This window comes from Rhinolophus sinicus, linkage group LG01 (genome assembly GCF_036562045.2).
Source record: "Rhinolophus sinicus isolate RSC01 linkage group LG01, ASM3656204v1, whole genome shotgun sequence".
Taxonomy (NCBI): domain Eukaryota; kingdom Metazoa; phylum Chordata; class Mammalia; order Chiroptera; family Rhinolophidae; genus Rhinolophus; species Rhinolophus sinicus.
The window spans coordinates 131,990,141-132,013,721 of NC_133751.1; the positions used below are offsets into that span (position 1 = coordinate 131,990,141).

The 23,581-nt window shown below is 33.4% G+C and overlaps 1 protein-coding gene across 5 annotated transcripts in view; it reads right to left on the reverse strand.

The window, feature by feature from the left end:
* Window positions 1-23,581, reverse strand: part of LRP1B (LDL receptor related protein 1B) — a 1,798,389-nt gene that overhangs the window by 731,759 nt on the left and 1,043,049 nt on the right. For all 5 annotated transcript variants that reach the window (XR_012497488.1, XM_074335786.1, XM_074335783.1 and 2 more), the window contains 3 exons: window positions 23,345-23,534; window positions 9,969-10,091; window positions 1,175-1,315 (listed from right to left, as the gene is read on the reverse strand). Coding sequence is in view for 4 of the 5 variants with exons in the window: in XM_074335786.1 (XP_074191887.1) it covers window positions 1,175-1,315; window positions 9,969-10,091; window positions 23,345-23,534 (454 nt within the window). In the remaining variant the exon portion in view is untranslated. The remainder of the gene's footprint in view (window positions 1-1,174; window positions 1,316-9,968; window positions 10,092-23,344; window positions 23,535-23,581) is intronic.

The following is a 23,581-nucleotide window of genomic DNA, read 5'->3' on the forward strand; positions in this document are numbered from 1 at the left end:
TTTATTTGTTGATTCGTGCTTTTTGATATAAATATTAATGGGGTTGAAAATAAGAAGTACATAATGTTGAAGTCGGAGTCCATGTTTGGGAATGAAGAGAAAGTAGTACTATATTTATGCATTAATGATAATTTATGAATTAATGTATTTATACAAATATTGAAAATATTTTTTAAAAGTCCATATTCTTGGGGTTTTGTACTAAAGCACAGATAGTTGCATGATATAGATGCCCAGACTAATTTGCCCATTCTTAACAAGGGATCTGTAAAACTTTATTTTTATATTCTTGATTAAAAAAATAAAAATAAAAATGGAGGACTGCCAATTAACTCTCAATTAGTTCAGCCACTTTAATCTGGGAAATGTCATTATTTGAAAGAAAAATAATTGAAAAAATAATGTATCTAAGTATGTAAAAGCACAAGAGCAAAGACACATATATCCAGCATACACCTCTCTCCATATAAACATATTTTATATCTTTCAAAACCAGCTAGTGACTTTAATTAAATATATTATCAAAATATTACTTAATGTGCTTCTCAAAATGCATTCCTTCCATTTACTATGTGGGAGATTTTGTTATCCCTACCTTAAAAATTAAACTATTCCTATTGCAGCAAATGATAAACAACTAAATAGGAACCAAAGGAGAGAATAATCAAACCTTTGATTTCTGAGTGTCCCATATATGTTTCCTACCATAGTAGGAAACTCATGTCTTTCTCCTTGGATCTTCTTTAAGGCTTAGTTGCTAAGGAGCGGTGGAGTGGATCATGACCTTCCGTATGAGTAATTCAGTCTTGAGGGAATTTAAATTAATTTTCCACATCTTTAAATTCAGAGATCCAAAGGAATCTCCTGTAGCAACCTTCTGACAATGGTGTGGTAGTACTGACAGCACAAAATAGAAAAGGGGAGGACTTCTAGAGCAACCAAAATGATAATAGTAAAGATAGGGGAAAATGAGGAAAACAGTGCTTTAAAACCATTCAAAGGAGGTAATCTAGGGTCTAATCTCTATACAAAAGATGTCTGAGGAAAAAAACAAAACAAAACAAAATAAGGATGAGTTTTCATCAAAGACATTTTTAGATTTTCACAAATTGCTTTCATAGCTCACACACTCAAAGAGTCAGAAAGATATAATATTACTTGAAGGAGAACATACAGCAATTTACTGAATCTTCATCACTTCCATCTAGACAGTCATCATCACCATCACATTTCCACCGAGCTTGGATACAGTGTCTGTTTTTGCAACGGAATTCTCCAGCTTTACATATGTGAGGTAATACTTCTCCAGGATTAACTGGGTTAAAAAAAAAAAAAAAAAAAAAATCCAAGGTACATGAACAATACTAGCTAGCTAGCTACATTCAGTTCAATCAAGTGTAAATTTTATTTTAATGGCAAAATACTGATTCATGTCATTTTACAGAAAATATGAAAATATCTTAGCATCATAGTGTCAACAATCTCAGGAAATACGCTTTTAATTTTTTCTGAAAATAATTATTAGGAATTTTAAAGATTGATTTTAAGTCACTTTCACAAAAACAATAAATAATAACATCATACCACCTTATATTTATGTTGGGTTTGTAGTTTTACTTTTTAAAGGGCTTTCATTCATAATCTCCATTGAGCATCATGATAACCTATGAGGTAGGCCTGGAGAATGATTTTACTACTTCCATCTTATAGATAAGTATGCCGAAAGCTAATGAAAATGAAAAGACAAGGCAATAGCACACAGCAATGATGGCTATATTTACTTTGCTGGCCTGCAAGTGGGAGAAAAACTCAGGTCTGGTTAAATATTCAAGGAAGTACTAAATTAAAATAAAATTATTATACATGCAAATTCTATGGAGTGTTTTTCTCCATATATTCCATGTCCTTTAATCAAATGTTAGAAATTTAGTTAATTGGGATTTATTAACAAAAAGCCTAACTATTCTTCTGTTTTGTTTGAGTAGATTTGATAGAGTCTAGAAAGAAAAGGGAATATGTGGCAGTGGATAAAGTAAATGTTTTATCTTTCACAGACGGGAAAAGGCGTTGAATTATTAAAAACTGATTCGTTGATGGGAAAAAACAAAAGTTAATCTTTCCATTCCAGTTTTAATGGCTGTAAACTATTTTGGGTAAGCGGTGTGAACTGATGAACTATCACAAAACCTATATACACTTCAATAATAAGACATATCAAGAAAGCATATGTGGCTTTTCCAGAACACTTTGTGTTAGTACTCTCTTAATTTTTGCATTTTCCCTGGTTCAAGGAATGGAGAGGGGATGTAACTGTTGAACCGTAACTGCAGAGGATCTGTTTCAGAGTTATAAAGCAAGGTACAAGGCCTGTGGGGGTGGAGCTGGAAAACAGGGGAAAAGAAATGCTGCCCAATAAATTCAAACTCTTAAGCCCTTAAGGGAGAAAAATAATCAGTAAAGTGAAAGAAATATTTAATTAGTACAAAGGTAATCCTGTGTTTCTTTTGTCTTCTTGCTCTCAGACAGCACACACTATATGTAAGGACTGCCAATATTTTTTCCCCCGGTTTAACTCTAATCTTTTCAATAACAAAATGCTCTAGCAGTGACTTCCTCTAATGATGTTATTTCTGTAAGGTGTCTTGAAAGTAACACATTTTGTAAATCTATAGACATGATAGATAGATAGATTAGATAGATGATAGATGATAGACAGATAGATAGATAGATAGATAGATAGATAGATAGATAGATAGACAGATTGATAGACAGATAGATCACAAATCCAAAATAGAAAATCACAAAAGTTTAAAAACAAAAAGCAAGGATCCTAGGTCTCCCACTCAATCCTTGGATGCTTTTCACAGCAATGCCTGGGAGTGAGGATGGGAATCAAAATGAAGTGAAAGTGCACTGAACAATACATCTGATAATCTCTAGGATCAAGTTTTTCTCTCAAAACCTGTGGAATTGATCACTAATAACCTGTATATTTTCCCTTCTTTTGAGTTTCAAGCCTGCTCAAATAGACCCTATGATTTTAAAGGGTGGTATAGTTTTCTTCCTTTGAATCCATATAAGCCCAGCTTAAAAATAGGCACTTAATAAATAGTTTGATTAACTTCTTCTCTACAGTTATTAAGTTTAACAGTCTCTCAGAGTTTTTTGTTCTTGTTGTTGTTGCTGTTTGTTTGTTTTTTGTTTTTCAAATTCCAGTTAGACAAGACAGCTGATTTGAAATGTAATCAGCTTCCTCTCCCACTTAAGTTCAGCTTTAAGATTTTTTTCTAGTCTCTCTACAGTTGACTTCAAAGAAATTGTAAGTCAACCCTGTTATTCTATAAATTAAGGATTGCAAAACCCAAGAAACCATCAGCTCTCTTTTGATAACAATCCCATCAATTAAAAAGCTTGGCTTTTACATGGTGATTTGGACAAATAACCCAAACCACAGTTTTAAGGAATGATCAAAGATATCCATATACGAGGGTGAAATTATAATTGCTTCTGAATAATTTTATGTATATTAAAGAAAATCAAGACATCTAGGGAAAGACTACCCAAGAACATTTATATTTTAAAACTAAATATCCTTTATCATAATTAATTAATTTAGAGATAAGTTCTTTAAGTCTACTTAGAATTCAAATGTTTTTCAAGTGACATTTAGACTATTATTATGGAATGAATAAAGATAGGCATATTTTCCAAGCTTGTTTTAAACATGGTTTGAAATATATGTTGATAATTGGTTATTTTTAAGTAATATTTGCTAGTACAAATGTGGCAATTTTCAAAAACAGATAATGGCAATGTGTAAAGTTTCATCTTCATTTTTTTATAACAGGTTATGAATAATTGCTTGAAAACCAGTAGTGTTAGCCTCTTGAAATAATTTCACCTTTTTATATTTAGTGCTTTTGATACTAATGTATATCAATGTCATTAATATAGATCGATGTCACTGTACAAATTTAGGCATACCTTATATGTGTACTAACAAATATAATAAACATTTACAAATATCTTTGACATTTTAAACTTTGTCTCCAGTTTCTCTAAATTCTCTGATTTGTTGGATGAGAGGCATTTCTCCATGGTGTTTTACATGTTTTGTGTCTTCTTTTATTCTGGACTGTTTTTCAAGGACACTTATATAGCTAACAGCCTTGGAAAACAGCCTTCTAGAGCAGAGAGCAGGTTTTTTTTCCTTTACCAGGACAGTAAAGATAATGTCTCCCTTCAGAGCAATGGTTGGGAAAATTTTCTAGAAGACTCTTAAGCTCTTCAGTTGTGACACAAACTAACTCTGTGTGCAGAATCCATGTGGGTCTGCTTGTATATTGTCCCCATATGATTTGGGGGTGTGGTGGGGCTAAGAGAACCAATGTGAGCATGAAGTTTATGCATCTGGCTGTGTCATGAGTAATATAATTCTTTGTATCTGATCCAGAAATGGTGTGTCTTCTATCAGAATTTATGAGACTTTGTCAGGCTAATATGGCAGCTTGCAACTAGGGTAAAACCTCAGACCCCTCATAAGCCAGGATATAATAGTAAATAATTTTTCTTTTAAGATACTAGATTCTGATTTTCCAAAGTCTCCCAGGACATATGGCAGCATTAATTTATTTCAGCCCTAAACCAAGTCGTCCAGATGTGATCAGTAGTTATGTCACAGAAAAAAAAAACAAAAAAAAAACATATTATCTACGCTATTAGGTTTGTCCAGGATTCATAATGATAAAAGACAGGTTATGTTTGAGCTAACAATGTCCATTATTAAGAAAAAACTTAATGAGCTAGGTGATAATCTAGATAAAATGGCAGTTTAGATATTCAAAAAACAGTATTTTCTCCAGCATTTACCTAACTGAGTGGAACTGGGTACAATGTCAGCTATAATAGCACTCAAGCTAATGGCCAGGCAATCTACTAACATTTGTGAGAATCAACAAGATTACCAAGCAAGTATATTTGGCGTCACATAAGAGATCCAATAGTGCCTATAAAAATAAGATTAGTATTCTTGTACTTTGTACAGACTTCTATGAGGGAGTTCTTTTAAATCATTTTTACACATTTAAAATTTCCCCTTGATATTCTTGAATGTAGGAAGAACATTGGCACACTCAGAATAGAACAATGCTGAGAACAGAATCAGACATGGATGTTTAAAAATTCTGTAGGCTGGATTGATAATTCTACATTACAGCCATTATTGTAGTGAGAGATTCTATTTCAGGGGACTGGATAAATACTTCATGAAAACAATATGACTTCAACTGGCTCAACAGCTAATGATCTTCTCTGATTACCCAAGAACACAGATTAATTTAGGTTAATTTAAGGGCAAAAAGACCAACATGTAGAGAGAAAGAGACAATGATAAAATTTCTCCCCACAACCAAAACAGTGTATGTATAAGAAAAGCTCCATGCATGTCACTTTGTTCCAACACATAATATGACTGAACCAATATAAAACTTCAGAGTTTGGGTGGAGTCATACGTTTCTTTCAGTATATTAACAAATGTTAGAATTGCAAGCTTTGATTCAGAGTTGTGCTTTGCACTTGAATTTGAAAACTGATGCAAAATCTGTGATTCTGCCATCATGGTCACTAGTAGAAAAAATATTATAACTGAATCTCACCAGTAAGAAAACTGACAAAGTAATAAATAATTCTTTAACTTAATCAGGATCAAAAATAAAATTGCATAAATCATGGCATGCCTGGAAAGGAATTGCCGGTTCTCATGCATCCTAGAATACTTACTGTTATAGCATTGAAATTAGAAGGCTTCCATATGACTCTTCAATACATTATAAAGGGAGATTGAATCCTAGAATTAATTATTTTCTTTGGTAAAAATTGGCAGAGTGATGGCTGGAGTTAACAACCAGATCACTATGAAGTAAAGGAAGAAACCCTGCTAATTAGCTTTTATTTTCATTTGGTTTTGAATTATCTCATATTTTGATCTCAGCACAGCAAGTACACTTAATACATATGTTCTTGACCTTGATTTAATAAGCTGTGGTGCCCATGAATAAGTGCTATGTTTCTAATTTTGCTTTTGTTCAACCCTAGAATGATAATCTATTCTAAACTAATTCTTATCTCCTCTCTCAACTGATGTTTTGCTGTTGACTATTATTAAGATTATGTAACATTAGTCCTAGTACAAAAAATAAAATAAAGTGTTCCTATTGTTCCTGCAAGTCTCACACTAGAACAAGTTTATTCGTTTAACAAATTGTTTATGTTTGCGTTTTGAGAGTGCAAAATTTCTAACTATCCCTTTACTTGAGCACGAAGAGAGAAAAAACAGAAAACTTGAAGTTTGTCTTTTAGACCATAGCGGGGTGACCTTTCATTAGATAGAGTGGTCTTCTGAGCAGCCAACCTAAGTGGTACATAATCTTCTGTGATTTCCTATGCACAGAAGGCCATAAATATTCATCTTGATGGGGCTTCTAAACTTTTTACTGCCTTCAACTTTTTACTACACATTAGATTGCATATATCCTAGAACATAAGGCTTGTCACAGCTGAACAGATAAATGGCTCTGCCACAGTGGAGTGCTGTTTTTGACAGAGGAATATATCTGGTGTTCCAGAAGGTGAAGAAGGTCACAGAGTACCACTGACATAAAATTGTGCAATCCTACCCTTGGATGACCAATATCTTTGCAACGTTTAAGTTGCTCTCGTGGGAGTAAGATATATTGGAAAGTTCTGTCTTTTCTTTCAGGCCACTAAAGAGAAATCTAAAGAATCACTGCCTCATTACTCTAGAAAAAATTATCCTGCTATTTTAAAAAATAGTAACTACCATCTTTTTCGGAGTTTATTGTACTTTCTTGGGATTATCCATGTGCTCATTGATTAATTTTGTATGTTGTGATTTTTGTCATACTGGCCTCAAGATAACAAACAAACAAACAAACAAACAAAAACTCACTTGATAAATGATCAACCGGCTTTACATATGCTTCTCCAAGGAAGTAAGTTCCAAGTTACTATGCTACACTTGGCCTCATTTCTAATTGTGAGAGAATTTGACCAGGAAACACAAAATTCTCAAGGACAAAGAGTCCAGCCTACTCTCATTCTTGATTCCTTCCAGTCATGGCATTAGAATTCATCCTTAATCAATCATGTAGCATGCTAATATTTTTCTGCTGGGTGAATGCCACTTCTGGCATAGCCTTATGCTGCAAGTTCATTGAGAAACAAACGCTGGTGTTTAATTCTGGCCTGACCATCTGCCAGTGGGTTTTTTTCATTTGATGTCAATTCAATGAGGATAACTGAAACCAAGATGATCATATCTCAATGGTTGTGCATGTATTTTTGTTTTGCTTGTTAGCTCAGATTACAAAGCTAATCCAGTTGAGAGCAGTTCACAAAACTATTATCTAGCCTAAACTAAATCAGAATCCCAGAGGAATAATGAGAAGTTAGTGACACACTGATAATTTGTTTTGCACTATATTATGCAACCATGGATTTTATTTGTAGTCCTTTTTCATTTTAATTTCCTTATCTGCAAATTAAGACTAACATATCCTTAAACAACCTTTACCATAAAAAAGTAGAAACTGGAATAATTTATTTAAGCACACTTTGAGTTCTTTGCAAGATATTATTTACTATATTATGTCTCTTGATTTTTACATTTGAAAGAAACTTGTGCAAGTTGCATACTATATTAAAGATTGTAGAATTTTTAACAGCCAAATGCAAAAAATTCTTAAATAAAAACACACCTGTTTTTATTAATTTATCATTGTTTAGTGTAACAATTATAGATGAAATGATTTTCTTCCTTATCTTCTTGTATTATGTTGGTGTTATTTACACAGAGATATCCAGTGATCAATATATTTTCTACATAAATATTGACATAGGTATAAATATGCCAAGTAATAAGGAGTTAATAAGTTTATAATTAGGCATAAGAATGGAGCATAATTTGGAGGCCATGATCCAGATAATTAAAATTCATACAAAATTTAAAAACTAATAGGAAATTTAAAGCTTAAAAAGGCATCCAGGTATTAATACCAGATGTATATACATTCCGTTCAGCTTCCCACTATGAAAACAAAGATGAAGAGTGAAAACTCAAAGATCCTGAGAATTCAGACTCTTGATCATTCTATCAACACTGTCGTAAGGAAACTGACTTTTTTTTTCTTTTTTTTTTTTTTTAACAAAACAAATAGGACTAGATTTGGATATTAAACCAGAAGTCTCTCTAAGTTATGTCACTAGAATTGGATAAGCCTGTGTATTTTAAGGTAGGAAGAGCGACCCTTTGCTGCTGCAGTGCTGACTGTAAGGTCTGTTCCTACAAAAAAAAAGAGAGAGAGAGAGAGAGATTGAGAAAGAGAGAGAGAGAGAGAGAGAGAGAGAGAGAGAGAGAGAGAGACTTGCAGTGCATCCTAAAGAAGAAGACTGGGGGTAGAGCAAAGGCAGGATGAGGCCTGATAGAGGTTTATAAAGGTTACTCTGTGTGTGTGTGTGTGTGTGTGTGTGTGTGTGTGTGTGTGTGCATTTCATCAGTTCAAGATGTAAAAGTCATTTAGCTGGGATAGAAATGACCTTATTTTATACCAGGAAAATAATTTTATATGAATCTGTGGTAGAAATTAAAAATTAAACTAAGAAATATGCACATAAACCATACATTTCATCTTCATAGTTAAGACAATAATTAGCTTTGCAGGCAACTGGACTGACTTTATGTTGTTCAAAGCAATGCTTACTCCCTGTCTATCGAAAATTATGGTTCTTAATGATCTCCTTTGATGATAAATAAACAACTAAATAAGAACTGTAAAATAATACCACAGAACAAAGGAAGGAAAACCACCTGATGATTCCCAAGAAAGTATACCTCAGAGAATTATTTTCTACAGGAATTATCTTATATGTAAATTTTAAAATCCTTCTAAAAATGGGGAGGAAAAACAAAGCTTGGCCAGAGATGTAAAATGTATACATATTTTAAGAAAGGAAAAAAAAAACTATTAAAATTATGCTGATAACTACTTTGAACACCTCTTGTAATTGCAAAAGTCAAACATGACGTATTCATCTTTTGTTATTGGTATATATTGAGTATTACCATTGGTAGTTTTCCTTTTTTAAAATGTGTATACATTTTTTTGTCTATCTGTCTGTCTGTCTCTCTCTCGTTCTCTCTCTCTCTCTCTCTCTCTCCACACATACACATGCACACATACACACACACACCCTATTGGTTCTATGTCTTTGAGGAATCATGAGTAACACACAAATCAAAATGTAATCATTCCAGAAATGTTTATATAGCAATCAACATCTGCAGGGCATTGTTACTGTGCTGAAGGGAAATGGTATGTGTAGAGAAGATACATTTCAAAAGGGTCCCATTTTGATAACAAGATGCAGTAAATTGAGGAAGGTCAGCAAAAGTTATAAAGTAATTTTAATCCAGGTTAATCAATGTAGTTAATTCACTATTTTGTCAAAGTCTAGAAATTCTCTGGAAGTCTCTTCTTTACTTCTTTCCTTGCTCTTCACTATCAGATATAAATAACTGAGCTTAATAAGCTATTTACAGTAATTTAGGGCCTATGATGTGCATCACCATTTCATCTATGAACTACACATTTTTAGGTTTTATTGATATTGAGGTTCCATAACAATTTTATGAAGTATTTTCTTCTGCGGCATATACTTATTTATTTTATTAAACTATATGCAGCAGGCTACTCTGTAAAACTTTGTGCTTATCATTATTCATCTGTACATTAGAAATTAATTCATTTACTTATTTGTAGTCTCAAGGAAATTATACCAAAGTACTTACCTGAATTTCTCTAAGTTTGATTTTAATTCCTTTGGTTGTATCTGCTCCCATTTTTCAAAATGACACACATGACCAATGAGTGTAACAAGAAAAGATACTTACATGTGCAAGTTGTCCCATTTTCATCTAAAAGTTGATTATCGGCACAAGCACATACTCGGCCTCCCGGAATGGCCAAGCACAGTGTGCTACAGCCACCGTTATTTACTCGGCACATGTTCTCGCCTGCAAGAAGAGTGATGCACGTTGTCAGAGAACACTGCTTCCATCCAAAGTTATCCCGCTCTTTTTAGGAGATATATGTAGGCATAAATATGCCTACATATATGTGTATATGTGGATATATATACATATGTATATTACATATCAATTATTGTAGTCAGAATTCCTATTGAGTCCTTAATGAAATTCAGAAATGTTTGAAAATATATGGTGTACTGGTACATGAGAGGACTTAGCATGTTGGTTGTAGGAGACACAGGTCTGTGTGCAGTTAGGTACCAGGAGAGAGGAAGAATAGAGAAGACAGAATGGCTTCTAGTCAGTTTAGGATCATTTCCCAGATTAGTCCTAGTGGACTCAAGTCTGAGATCTTTGGAAAGTAGATCACCAAGAGGTGAAATGTGGCTTTGGATACCAAGTGAACAGAAAACAAGTGAGCCCTGGGGAAGGGGTGGGATATTTTTCCCTCTTGTGCAAGGAGTACATTGGAATGTCTGTGCATTGAGGACCCCAAGGAACACAGACTATATGTGAAGCCTTAAAAATGAGCAGCCTTGCTAGTACTAGGAGAATGTACAATGCACGAAGGTAAAAGTGCTGTCCCATTGGATCTAAACAGCAGAGGCACTGATGAGGCATGACAGACATCAATAAAGCAGTCACAAGGAGAAATTCATAGGCTATTATTTATGTACATATGGGAGACACCCTTGGGGATTCGGATATAACTGAGGTAAAATTTTGAAGAGACTAGAGACTTTGTTTTATAAAGATGTAGGTAAGAGTAAATAAAGTTTGGGTAATCATTATTTTGATGCCATTTATCCCTACAAGTTGGAAAGGCAAAGAGGAAAGTGTATTTTCTTAGCTATATATGTGTAGAATAGTTACAGAGAACTCTAGCAATCCAACTTGCAGTGAAAATGTCAGAGTATTTTACACTGTTATGTTTTTCAATGTATTATTAAATGACATTTTGATTATATAAGAAGATCTTATTCAAATTTTAAAAATAAAGAGCTTTTAACTACTTGGACATATATCATAATATAATGATTAAAATTGCATTGGCGGTTAAAGCACAAGTGCTAAAGAAATGACTAAAGTGACAGACTAGGTTATTTTATTGTGAGCCTCAGGGGTTGGATGTGCTATGTAGAGATTATAGAGAAATGAATATTTTTTAAAAGCCCTCAATATGTTGCTATATGCAATAAATATTTAACTGATCCCTATAGATTATCATGTGCCACAGATCAGAAGAAACGACCTAAAGTATATAATCATTTTTGTATTATTCTGAAAAGTAAATTATATTTGTTATGTTTATAAAAAATATACGTGAAAGCTAAGGAAGTTAATAATTCAAGATAAAGCATCAATTTCTAAATTTACAGGATAATTATGCTTAGCTCAGCCTTTTTTCAGCAGCAAATGCAGAAATTTTTTAAGCAGCTTCCATATATAGTCATGTTTATTTCATGGTCATGAAATAAAAATATAATACTTCATAGGATGCTTTGTTCTATGTTATGCACATTATATATAAGATTAAATTGTATATTCAATATTTTAGTAGCATTTAGATTCTGTAAAATTAGAATTCAAAATATTTTGAGAAATATATGAAGAATTTAAAACAGAAAAAAAAGTACTGAAAACAATATATTAGGACATATTTTTATATTAAAAATAACTGCTAAATATATTTCAACGTAATACCATGACTGATACCTACCAGTCTCACTGAATATACACTTGAAGTAATTAGAAATAAATTATCATTATTCCAACTTTTAAATATATCCCTTTTCTGTGAATACTATATACTAAAAGAGAGGAATTGGCATTTGTCCTGTCATGATAGAAATTCAAAACCTAAATTATTTTGAATATTTCCACATTTATCATTGAAATTTCTTAGATTTTATTTTTATTTTAATAGCATTCTAATGTATTTTAAAATTTATTACTTGAACATATTTCCAGTAGCGCTCATGTAATACATTTTTATTGAATTTCTAAATCTTACAAGACTTTTCATATAAAAATATTATCTTGAAAAAATGATTAAGTGACTACAAACAGTGTTAAAATGGGCAGAGGACCTGAACAGACAGTTCTCCTAAGAAGACATACAAATGCCCAGCAGATATATGAAAAGATGCTCATCTTCACTAGCTATTAGGAAAATGCAAATCAAATCCACAAGGAGGTACCACCTCACACCTGTTAAACTAGCAATTATTGAGACAAGTATTAACAAGTGTTGGAGAGTCTGTGAGGAAAAAGGAATCCTCATATACTACTGGTAGGAATGTAAATTGTTACTATGGAAAATAGTATAGAGATTCCTCAAAACATTAATAACAGAATTACCATAAGACCTAGCAATCCCTCTTCTGGGTATGTACCCCAAATTTTTTACAACATTTATTTCTAAAGATATATGTACCCCTATGTTCATTTCAGCATTATTCACAGTGACCAAGGCATGAAAACAACTGAAGTGTCCTTTGATAGATGATAAAGAAGATGAGACTATATGTATATATATACACACACACACACACACACACACAATGGAATACTACTCAGCCATAAGAAAAGATAATAACTGCCATTAGTGACAAAATGGATGGATCTTGAGAATATCATGCTAAGAAAAATAAGTCAGACAGAGAAATAAAAAGAAAACAAACAAACGTGATTTCACTGGTAGCTGGGATATAAAACCAAAAGCAAGAAATGAACAAGACAAACAAACAAATAAAAACTCATAGATACAGACAACATTATGTTCATTACCAAAGGGAAACTGGGGAGGAACGGAGGTTGAAACAATTAAAGCAGGTCAAAAATATGGTGACAAAAGGAGATCTGACTTAAGGTGATGAACAATACACAATGCAATATACATATGATGTATTATAGATCTGTACACTTGAAACCTATATAATTGCATTAACCAATATCACCCTCAATAAATTTAATACAATTAAAAATTACACATAAATATCAATAAAATAGTTTATAAACATTGACAGCTATCATTATTGAAAATCCATTAAGTACCTTACTAGGTCTAGTTACGTAAAAGATTTAATTTAATTAAATTTTATTATACACTCATAAGGTAGGTTTTTATCTAATTTGCAGGTGGGGATACCGAGGATCTAAGTGTTTCAATGACATGTATATGACTTTTCTAATATCTAGAAATAAGAAAAAAATCATTGTTGAAAATAAGGATTTCATATAACGATTATTTATTTATAAACTGTAATAATAATAATAATAATAATAACTATTATCATTAATCCTAAATTGAAACAATGACTTATCTTAATCTAATATGTACAGTGGAATATTAGATATATATGGTATATGTTTCAATTTATTTGTATTTTCTTTAATTTCTCTCTTTAATGTCTTACAATTTTCTGAGTACAAGTCTTACTTGGTTAAATTCTTAGGTTTTTGGGGTTTTTTTCATGCAATTGTAAATTGGATTTTTTTTTTTTTTTTGATAGTTTGTTACTGGTGTGTAAAAATGTAACCAGTTTCTGAATATTAATTTTGTATCCTGCTACTTTACTAAATTCATTTATAGATTTTAACAGTTTTTTGGTGGAATCTTTGGGAGTCTCTATACATAGTATCATACTGTCTACAAATAATGACAATTTTGCTTCATCCTTTCCAATTTCAATGTGTTTTATTTATTTTTTCTTCTCTGGTTACTGTGGATAGGACTTCCAGTAGTATACTGAATAAAAGTGGTGAAAGTAGACATCCTTGTTTTGTTCCTCACCTTAAGGTCAATATTTTTAGCTTTTCCCCATTGAGTATGATATCAGCTGTGGGTTTGTCATATATGTTGCGATATATTCCCTGTATTTCCACTTTGCTGAGGGTTTTTATCATAAATTGATGCTGGTTTTTGTCAAATGCTTTTTCTCCATCTATAGATATGACCATATGATTTTTATATTTCATTTTGGTTATGTAATGTATCACATTAATTGATTGCAGATACTGAACCAAACTTGCACACCAGGAATGAATCCCACTTGGTCATGATGTATGATTTTTTAAAAGTATTGCTGAATTCTGTTTGCTAATATTTTGTTGAGGCTTTTTACATCTATGTTCATTAAGGATATTGGCCTGTAGTTTTCTTTTTTTGTAATGTCTTTGTCTGGTTTTGCAATCAGGATAATTATGACCTCTTTAAATGACTTAGGGAGCCTTCCCTTCTCTTGAATTTTTTTGAATAGTTTGAGAATAGGTGTTAATTGTTTTTTGGATGTTTGGTAAAATTCACCTGTGAAGCCATCTAATCCAGAAAATCTCCCCCCTTGGGAGCTGATTCAATTTCACTAGTAGTAATTTGTCAGTTCATCTTTTCTGTTTCTTCTTGATTCAGCCCCGAAATATTGTATGCTTTTAGGAATTTATCCATTTCTTCCAGATTGTCCAACTTGTTGACATATCGTTGCTTATAGTAGTTTCTTAATATATTTTGTATTCATGTGGTGTCTGTTATCACTTCTCTTTATTTCTGCTTTTATTTGAGTCCTCTCTCCTTTTTCCTTGATGAGTCTGGTTAAAGGTTTATCAATTTTGTTTATCTTTTCAAAAAACTAGCTCTTGACTTCATTGATCTCTTGTATTTTTTCTCTTCTTTTTCAGCCTCTATCTTGTTTATTTCTCCTCTAATCTTTATTGTTTACTTCCTTGTACTCACTTTGGTCTTTGTTTGCTGTTCTTTACCCTGTGCCCTTAGTTGTAAAATGACACTGTTTGAAATTTTTCTTGTTTCCTTAAGTAGGTCTGTATTGCTATAAATGTCCCTACTAGGACTGACTTTGCTGTGCCCCATAGATTTTGGGTCATTGGGTTTTCATTTTCAGTTGTCTTAAGGTATCTTTTGTTTTCTTCCTTGATCTCATTGTTGACAAAATCATTATTTAGTAGCATATTATTTAGCATTCAAGTGTTTGTGTGTTTTTGAGTTGTTGTTTTTATTGTTTTTTGTTTGTTTGTTTTTTCTTCTAATTGATTTTTAGTTTCAAACTGTTGTGATCAGAGACGACAGTGATATGATTTCAATCTTCTTAAATTTATTGAGACTTGTTTTGTGGTCTAACATGTAGTCTATCTTGGAAAACCTGCTATGTGCACTTGAAAAGAATGTATATTCTGCTGCTTTGGGATGAAATGCTCTGTACATATCAATTAAATCCATCTGGTCTAATGTGTTATTTAAAGCCGCTGTTTCCTTGTTGATTCTGTCTGGAAGATTTGTCCATTGGTGTTCATGGGTGTGAAACCCCCTTACTATGATTGTGTTACTGTCAATCTCTGCCTTTATGTTAGTCAATATTTGTTGCATATATTTAGGTGATCCTTTGTTGGGTGCATCAACGTTTATAAGGGTTATATCCTCTTGTTGGATTGATTTATCATTATGTAATGTCTTTCTGTCTCTTAAAGTATTTGTTTTAAAGTCTGTTTTTTCTGATATAAGTATTGCTACTGCAGTTTTTCTCATCTCTATTTGAATTAAATATCTTTTCCACCCCTTTATCACTAAAAGTTTGTCTTTCAATCGGATGTGGATCTCTTGTAGACAGCATATGCATGGGTCTTGTTTTCTTATCTATTCAGCTACCCTATATCTTTTGATTGGAACATTTAATCCATTTACATTTAAAGTGATTATTGATAGGTACATAATTATTTCCATTTTAATTATTCATATTTTTATCTTCTTTTGTTTGTCTTTTTGTTTCCCCTGATCTTCTTAAGGAAGTCATTTTAATATTCCTTGTAATATTGACTTGGTGGTAATGAATATGTTTAGCTTTTTCTGGTCTAGGAAGCTCTTTATTGTTCCTTCAATTTTAAATGATAGCCTTGCCAGATAGAGTAGTTTTGGTTCTACGTCCTTGCTTTTCATCACTTTGAATATTTCCTGTCCCTCCCTACTGGTCTGTAATGTTTCTGTGGAGGAATCAACTGACAGTCTTATGGGAGCTCCTTTGTAAGTAACTAGTTCTTTCTCTTGCTGCTTTTAGGATTTTCTCTTTGCCTTTAACCTTTTCCATTTTAATTATGTGTCTTGGTGTGGGTATTTTGGGGTTCATTTTGTTTGGGACTTTCTGTACTTTTTGGGCTTGTATGTCTATTTCCTTTATCAGTTTGAGGAAAATTTCATTATTTTTTCACAGAGGTTCGCAAATTCTTGCTCCCTTTCTTCTCCTTCTGGTACCCCTATGATGCGAATGTCATTATACTTGATATTGTCCCAAAGGTCCCTTAAATGATTATCATTTTTCTATTATTATTTTTTCTTTTTGTTGTCTCATTTGGGTGTATTCTGCTACCTTGTCTTCTAAATCGCTGATTCAATCCTCTGCTTCATTTAATGTGCTGTTGAATCTACTATATTCTTCATTTTAGCTATTGCATTTTTTTTTTTTTTTTGACTGGTTCTTTTTTATGGTTTCTATGTCTTTCTTTATTCTTACTATCTCTCTGTTCAAAATTTCACTATGTTCCTTGAGCATTCTTATAGCCAGTGTTTTAAACTCTGTCTATGGTAGGTTTGTTGCCTCCATTTCATTTAGTTCTATTTCTGGAGGTTTCCCCTGTTCTTATATTTGGGACATGTGTCTTTGTCGGCTGTCTCTATGTTTGCTTCTATGTACCGTGTTTTCCCCAAAATAAGACCTATCCCAAAAATAAGCCCCAGTTAAGATCATCAGCCAGACAGAAGCATTTAGTACATTTTTGACGATGTTCCAGAAGATGGCATGACTATATTTGAATAAATGTAGATTGTTGTACATGAAAAAATAAGATATCCCCTGAAAATACACCTAATGTGTCTTTTGGAGCAAAAATTGATATAAGACCCGGTCTTATTTTCAGGGAAACACGGTATTAGGTAGATTTCCTATGTCTCTCAGTCTTTGCTGAGTGACCTTATGTAGTATTTGTCCCATGTGGTCCAGTGGTGCAGTCTCCCTGATCACCTGTGCCTTTGTTCCAGGACTTTCCCTTGTGTGTAGTTTGTGTATTTTGTTGTCGTTGAGCCTTGATTGCTTTTGGAGAATCAATGGGTAGCATTGACTCCCAGGCTAACTGGCTGTGTGTATTACTACAGCCACAGTGTATGAGTTGCTCTGTGGGGGCTGACCCCTCAAAGGTGGGATTTACCCCAGCGGGCTATTTTGCCTATTGAGACCACCCTTTGGGTGTGCTGCTTGTGGGGCTAACCATGTAGTACTCTGGTATGCTTTGATGCCTGCAGTCGTGTTTTGTTTCTGGTGTCTCTTGGGAGGGGTTTCTGTACAGGACAATTTCAGCCTTGCCTGTGACTGGCCTGGGGCTATGTTACAGATGCCATAAAGCTATAAGTGGACGGTTGCTGCCTATGCTGGACCTGGAGAAATGTAGGGGTAGCCTCATGTTTTGGTAGGGTGAAACAAGGCTGGTTGCCATGAGTACTGGATCTGCGGCAGCTTAGCAAAAGGCCCAGGGACCCCCTAGGCCTGTTGCCACCTGCTGGCTGCCTTTAAGTCTGAGCCATTGAAGAAGCCTCCTTAGGTGCATGGGCTGGACTGTTTGACCAAGTGTTGAGAGTATCCCCAATGATGCAGCAACTAGATGGGCAGGGAGGGGTCCCAGGGAGTCATGAATTATGGCCTGTGTTTCTTTTTTTTTTTAACAAATTTAATGTACATTCAGTTCTTATTTCAGTGCCAAGCCTGTGACTACTTCACAAAATACCCTGAGAACAACACAGCCAGCCACCACTCTCCTCAGGAGTGCAGAACCTTGAGAGGCCACCCTCTGCCAAGAGAGACTGTAGTGCTAGTTGTAGTTGACTGAATGCCACCAAAATTCCCTAGTCCACCTTGGGCCACTCACTGTTATAAAAGGTTTTTGCAGCTTGTGGGGTGGGTCCAGCCTCCCAGGTGCTGAGAGTTCCCCCAGTGATGCAGCACTAGCTGGGTGGGATTCCAGAGAGTCATGGAGTGTGGGCTAAGGTTTTTATAATGTTAACGTAGATTTGGTTCTTGCACCAGTGCCGGCCTGTGACTACTTTGCAAACTGCCCTGAGAACACCACAGCCAGCAACCACTCTCGTCAGGTCTGCAGATCCCCAAGAGATACCCAAAAGAGGCTGCATCTCAAGTTGTGGCTGACTGTCTGCCATCAGTAGTTCCCCAGGCCACCGCGGGTCATCCACTGCTGTAAAACTCTTCTACAGTTTGTGGTATGGGTCTGACTGCCCAGGAGACAAGAGTGCCCAGGAGCAATGCAGCATGATCTGGACAGAATAAGGCTTGACGAAGGTGGTGCACATGTGTGGATTTTACCAGACTGATGAAATCTCAGATTTGGGGGAGGGTTCAACATAGAAAATATGGTACCCTCTTTTAGGCTACACAAGAGGCAGGCTCCACACAGGGACAATGACACTGTACCTCCAGCCCTTACTCCACAGCCACACAACTCATTCTTTCCCCATGTGTCTGGCACCTCTTGAGTTGCCACCCCTCCACTGGAGCTCAGGTGAGTATTTGAAAGCAAGGGAGTCTATGAATGGGTCCTGTAAGAGGATGCCTGGGTTTCCAACCACCTTCTTTCTCACTGGGATGGACAAAGTCCTCACTGCTTTTCATTGCCAGATGTTGTGGGCCCTCTTCTTCCTGGCACAGGGCCACTGGGCTGTGTGGCTGGGACTCCTTCCTCTTCAGGGGACCTCTGCCACCAAAATGTCCCTCCCAGTGTTCAACAACTACCTGTCGGTTTGGGGTCAGCCCATATCATGTTTCCACCCCTCCTACCAGTCTCAATGTGGTCTTTTCTTTATATCCTTAGTTATGGGGTTCTGTTCAGCTCTTTTTCAGATGATTCTTGAGATTTAAATTATTCTATAATTTAGTTGTAATTTTGATGTGATCCTGGCAGGCGGCAGGCATAGTGTTTATCTTATCCTCCATCTTGGACTGTTCCTCAGGATTTTCTCTTTTCTATTTGATGGAGAGATGGTTTGGCTTGCAGTTGAGAAATTAGACTTCACATTCACTATAAAAGTTAGATAAACACTAGTGGAGTGGGATCCTCAGTCCAGATGAATTATATATTCCATTTAGCATAGTTTCAGAAGAATCAACTTTGAATCATGTCAATCTGAGGAAAGGACAAAATGTGTCTACTTTTTTCTCTCTTGTAGAATTATGTGCTTAGCTTTCACTTCTTTGAAACTGTGTGTGTGTGTACTCTATTAGAGCCTAGTTAGTATTTTGGGTTAGTTTTGATGATACATCTCCAAAATAGGAAATTTGAAAAGAAAAAAAGTTTTGTGATGATGGCCCTATCACTAAATCTAAATCTTATTAGAGCTGTCAAATAATGTAGCTAATAATCATGTCATGCGTTAAATTAAAAAATGCTGTGCCAGTTATAGCAGTGTTTTGTAACTTAAGATCTCTGAATCCTGGGTTCTATAAAGGTAATCAAGGAGAACTTTAAAAAAATTTTGAATACGAAATTGATCAATGATAAAAATATGACTAAATAAAACAAATGTTCCTTTACTTCTGTCTGAAAGTGTAGCAGTTATATTTTTTTTATAAATATTGGTGGCATAAATTAATCACACAAAAATACTTTGCGGTCAGAAAAACCTAAATTCAAATTCCAGTTTATCCCTGGCTCATTTTTTCTTGAGAGCAAATTGCTACATCTACTTGATCATTGCGTTTCTCATATGTATAATAAAAATCAGTAGTACTCATATTAAATGTCTTTTATGAGATTTAAATAAAAATGTTTATCCTACCTTCTGGAAGTTATAATGACAGTTAATTAGTTAATAAATATCATATATTTAACATAGAAACTAATTTATTAATTTTAGTTTGATTCAGGATACCATTCATCAACCCTTTATAGAATATTATACTTAATTTTGATTAAGAATAATATTCTAAACCCTTTTTAGAATTTATACCTAATTAATTTTTCACACCTGTGGGAAAAATAAAAGTGTGCTTCTAAACCTACAGGATAAAAAGGCAAAAGTGTGTTAGTTTTATACCATTGTTGTGCTTTATATGAGGGATTTCAGGAGAGAGTTATAAAAATTGTTCTACATATCAAATGTAAATAGAAAAGAAGGAAAACTAATCAATTAAATCAGAAGAAACAACAGTAGCATGGGAGAAAAACATTTTGACTCTAAATACCTAAGAATTATTTAGGAATTCATTCCTAGAGGTAGCTTTTGTTTAGTATGGTGATATGTCTACCTTCCTGAAATAAGCTGATGTTACCAAAACATTTGATAAGAGTCTTTCCTGATCTGGAGAGCTCAAATTAGCTGATTTATTTTTTGACATCAAGTCTAAAAGGATTTAGATATTACATTAATAGCATTCATGAATATTTTTTCATGGTATTCCTGTGGGGTAGTATTGTTGTTGTTGTTGGTGGTGGTGGTGGTGGTGGTGATGGTGGTGTGTGTGTATGTGCATGTATGTATGTATGATACTATCTATCAATCATATATATATATATATATATATATATATATATATTTACAAACATATGTATAAATACTAGATATAAGTAAATATAGACTATATGTACTACTATATGTATATAGAAATAAAGTGATATAACATAGTTTCTCATAGAGAAACAAATGAAAGAAAGAAGACAGGGAGAGAGATAGTACAAAGCTATATAAGACTAGCTTATTCCATTCCATGAAGAATAATGATATGTACTACTTAGGGGTTTGGTTTTCTATTTAATTGCAACTATTTTATCCTTAGAGAAAAGAGAATAACAAGACAGTATATAACTAAAGTTTATGAGCCACTAATTATACGTTTTTAAATATTTAGTAATATCTCATGTTCAAAAAATCCAACGAGAACACCACTGAGACAAAATTATAACATGGTAAGATAACATGTTTGTATTTGAACATCTGAGTGCATTTTACTTTGTAATCTAGCTACTTTGATTAATGCAGTAAAATATACTAAAAAATTAGATCCTAAGAAGGTTATCAAATTTCAATGTCTATTGACTGAGTAAAAAAGATGTTGACTAGACATACTTTCCATATTGTATTGTCTGTTCAAAAGATTCAGATATACCTAGTCAATTCTTAGGTACATGAAAACTGAGTAGAAAAGTCAAATTAATTGATTATTTCATCTAAGTTAATGAAAGCTTTTCAATCAGTTTGGCTGAACACATTATCTCAGTAAAACAGAACATAATGGTTTCCACAATAAATGTTGTACAAACAGGTTAGTAATCAGGGCTAAGTTTCCATTTTAATGTGTCTTTAATTAAGCTTTAAAGTACTTTTAAAGAACACTGTGTATCCAAGGGATAGCGTTAAATAATTATATGTCAGTGACACTGCTTGGAAAACCTAATATATTCCTCATATCCTATCAGAGGCATATATTTTTGTATATGATTGTGAAACATTACTCCTTTGAATATTTACTTGAAATGCTTATATGAAAGGAAACTTACAAATATATGCCTCCAGATTAAGAAACTGTAAAGGCAAATTAATTAATATAAAACACAGATAAAATTGTTCTAAATTTTACTTTTGTATAACAAATAATTATTTATTTCTTGTAGGAATTTTATGAAGAAATCATTTCTTACCTTTGTTAAATTTTTATCATGTGTCCAAAGTTTCAGAAGGAGAAAGTGTTAGGATCTGGATTTAAGCCCAAGTCCATTTTATAGTAAGACAGGACCTATCTCATTCCATGTGTAGCATTTAATTGATCAACTTTCTAAAACAACTAGAAATTTAAAGAAAACGTGAAAATGTCATGGGATTTGGCTATAGGGTGTCTGGCAATGACATTCAAGATAAGCAATATCTAAGGAGAATGGAAATAGGAAATGTGATTGTATACTGATTGGTGTAATGATGTTCAGGAAACCAATGATTGTGAAATTAGAGGGAACAGTAATTCTGAAAAGAAGACCCTACAGGAGATGAAAACGGTTGTTCCTGTTCAAAGTCTTGATTCTGATTTAGAGTAGACAAGTGACAATGGTTGTTGTGAGGTGGACCAGGGTCGATGTGAATGCAAGAGGAAATATTACCACTTGATCAATGCAGGCAATTGCTATATTGTTTATTTCTTGTCCTCAACTATAGCTTATACTATCTCAAGTACTTTCATTTTTACTCTTTTTAAAGATAATTTTCTTTTATTAGCTATTGAAACTGTACATACTTCTCACTTTATGTATTTCCATTATTTTATAAAATTGTATTTGTATCCCAATGATGTGATGTTAATGCAGTAGGGAAGATAAAAAAAGGAAACCCTTGATTGAGATGGTTTGCTTTTAATATCCCTCATTTAGCTGAAATATCTTCAAAAACTCTTGTTGCTAGATAACTCCCATTGATAACATGTGCATTGATAAATTCAAGATATAATTTTCATCCTAAATGTACTGAAATGTGTGCTCATTAAATTTTCACAAGGGTATCTCCATTACAAAAAGGAACAATGACTTTAGATTCATAACCCGAAAAATCTAACACATACCTTACAAATGCTTTTGTTTAATACCTAAGTTCTGAGTCAGGCTATTTATGGACGGCCTAATAAATATTAATTATTCATGTAGTCGATAAAACATAATATATTACCTGATTTTAATAAGATGTGAATATCATGGTAGATTATTTTACTTTTATATCATCTAAAATAATTAAATATTCCTTAAATGTACACGAAACTAATCAGATAAATATAGTAAGATACTTTTAAAAATACCATTTTCCTTATATGATGCAGTTTTAAATATTTTCCCATAATATTCCTTTCCCACTCAAAGTTTTTCTAACTGCTCATAATAGGTACTCTTTGAGAACATTAAGCTTTTTTACTTCAAACAACTGACTTCTTCAGTGAAGATGATATCATAAAGGAAGTATTTGGACAAAACCTTTAATTTCACTCATATAGAATTCCCTGTTACTCCCTCAGGTTAATTTGAAAAATAAAATAATTTTTTTCAGTAATAAAGTCCAACATTTGACTGACTTTGGGGTAACTAGACACCTTTTATCATAAAATTTTAGCAACACTGTTAAAATAAAACTTTTCTGTACTACTGTGAAGTACTATTATGTGTGAAACTCGGAAGCAATTTGATTTGGTTTTTAATACCTTGTTGCTTTCGTGGATCATAAATCTGAAGTCCAAACAGGGGTGGTCTTTCACGCCTCAGTAATGTCACCTCATTCGTTATCAAATCTAATTGAAAAATGGAACCATTCATGTAATCAGTCCAGAACACATAATTTCCATGATGTGACAGTCCAAAAGGATGGTTCAACTCTTTCCCACTGTAAACAATCTGCAAAATATAAACACATTGTGAAAATTCAGAACTGACCCTTAGAA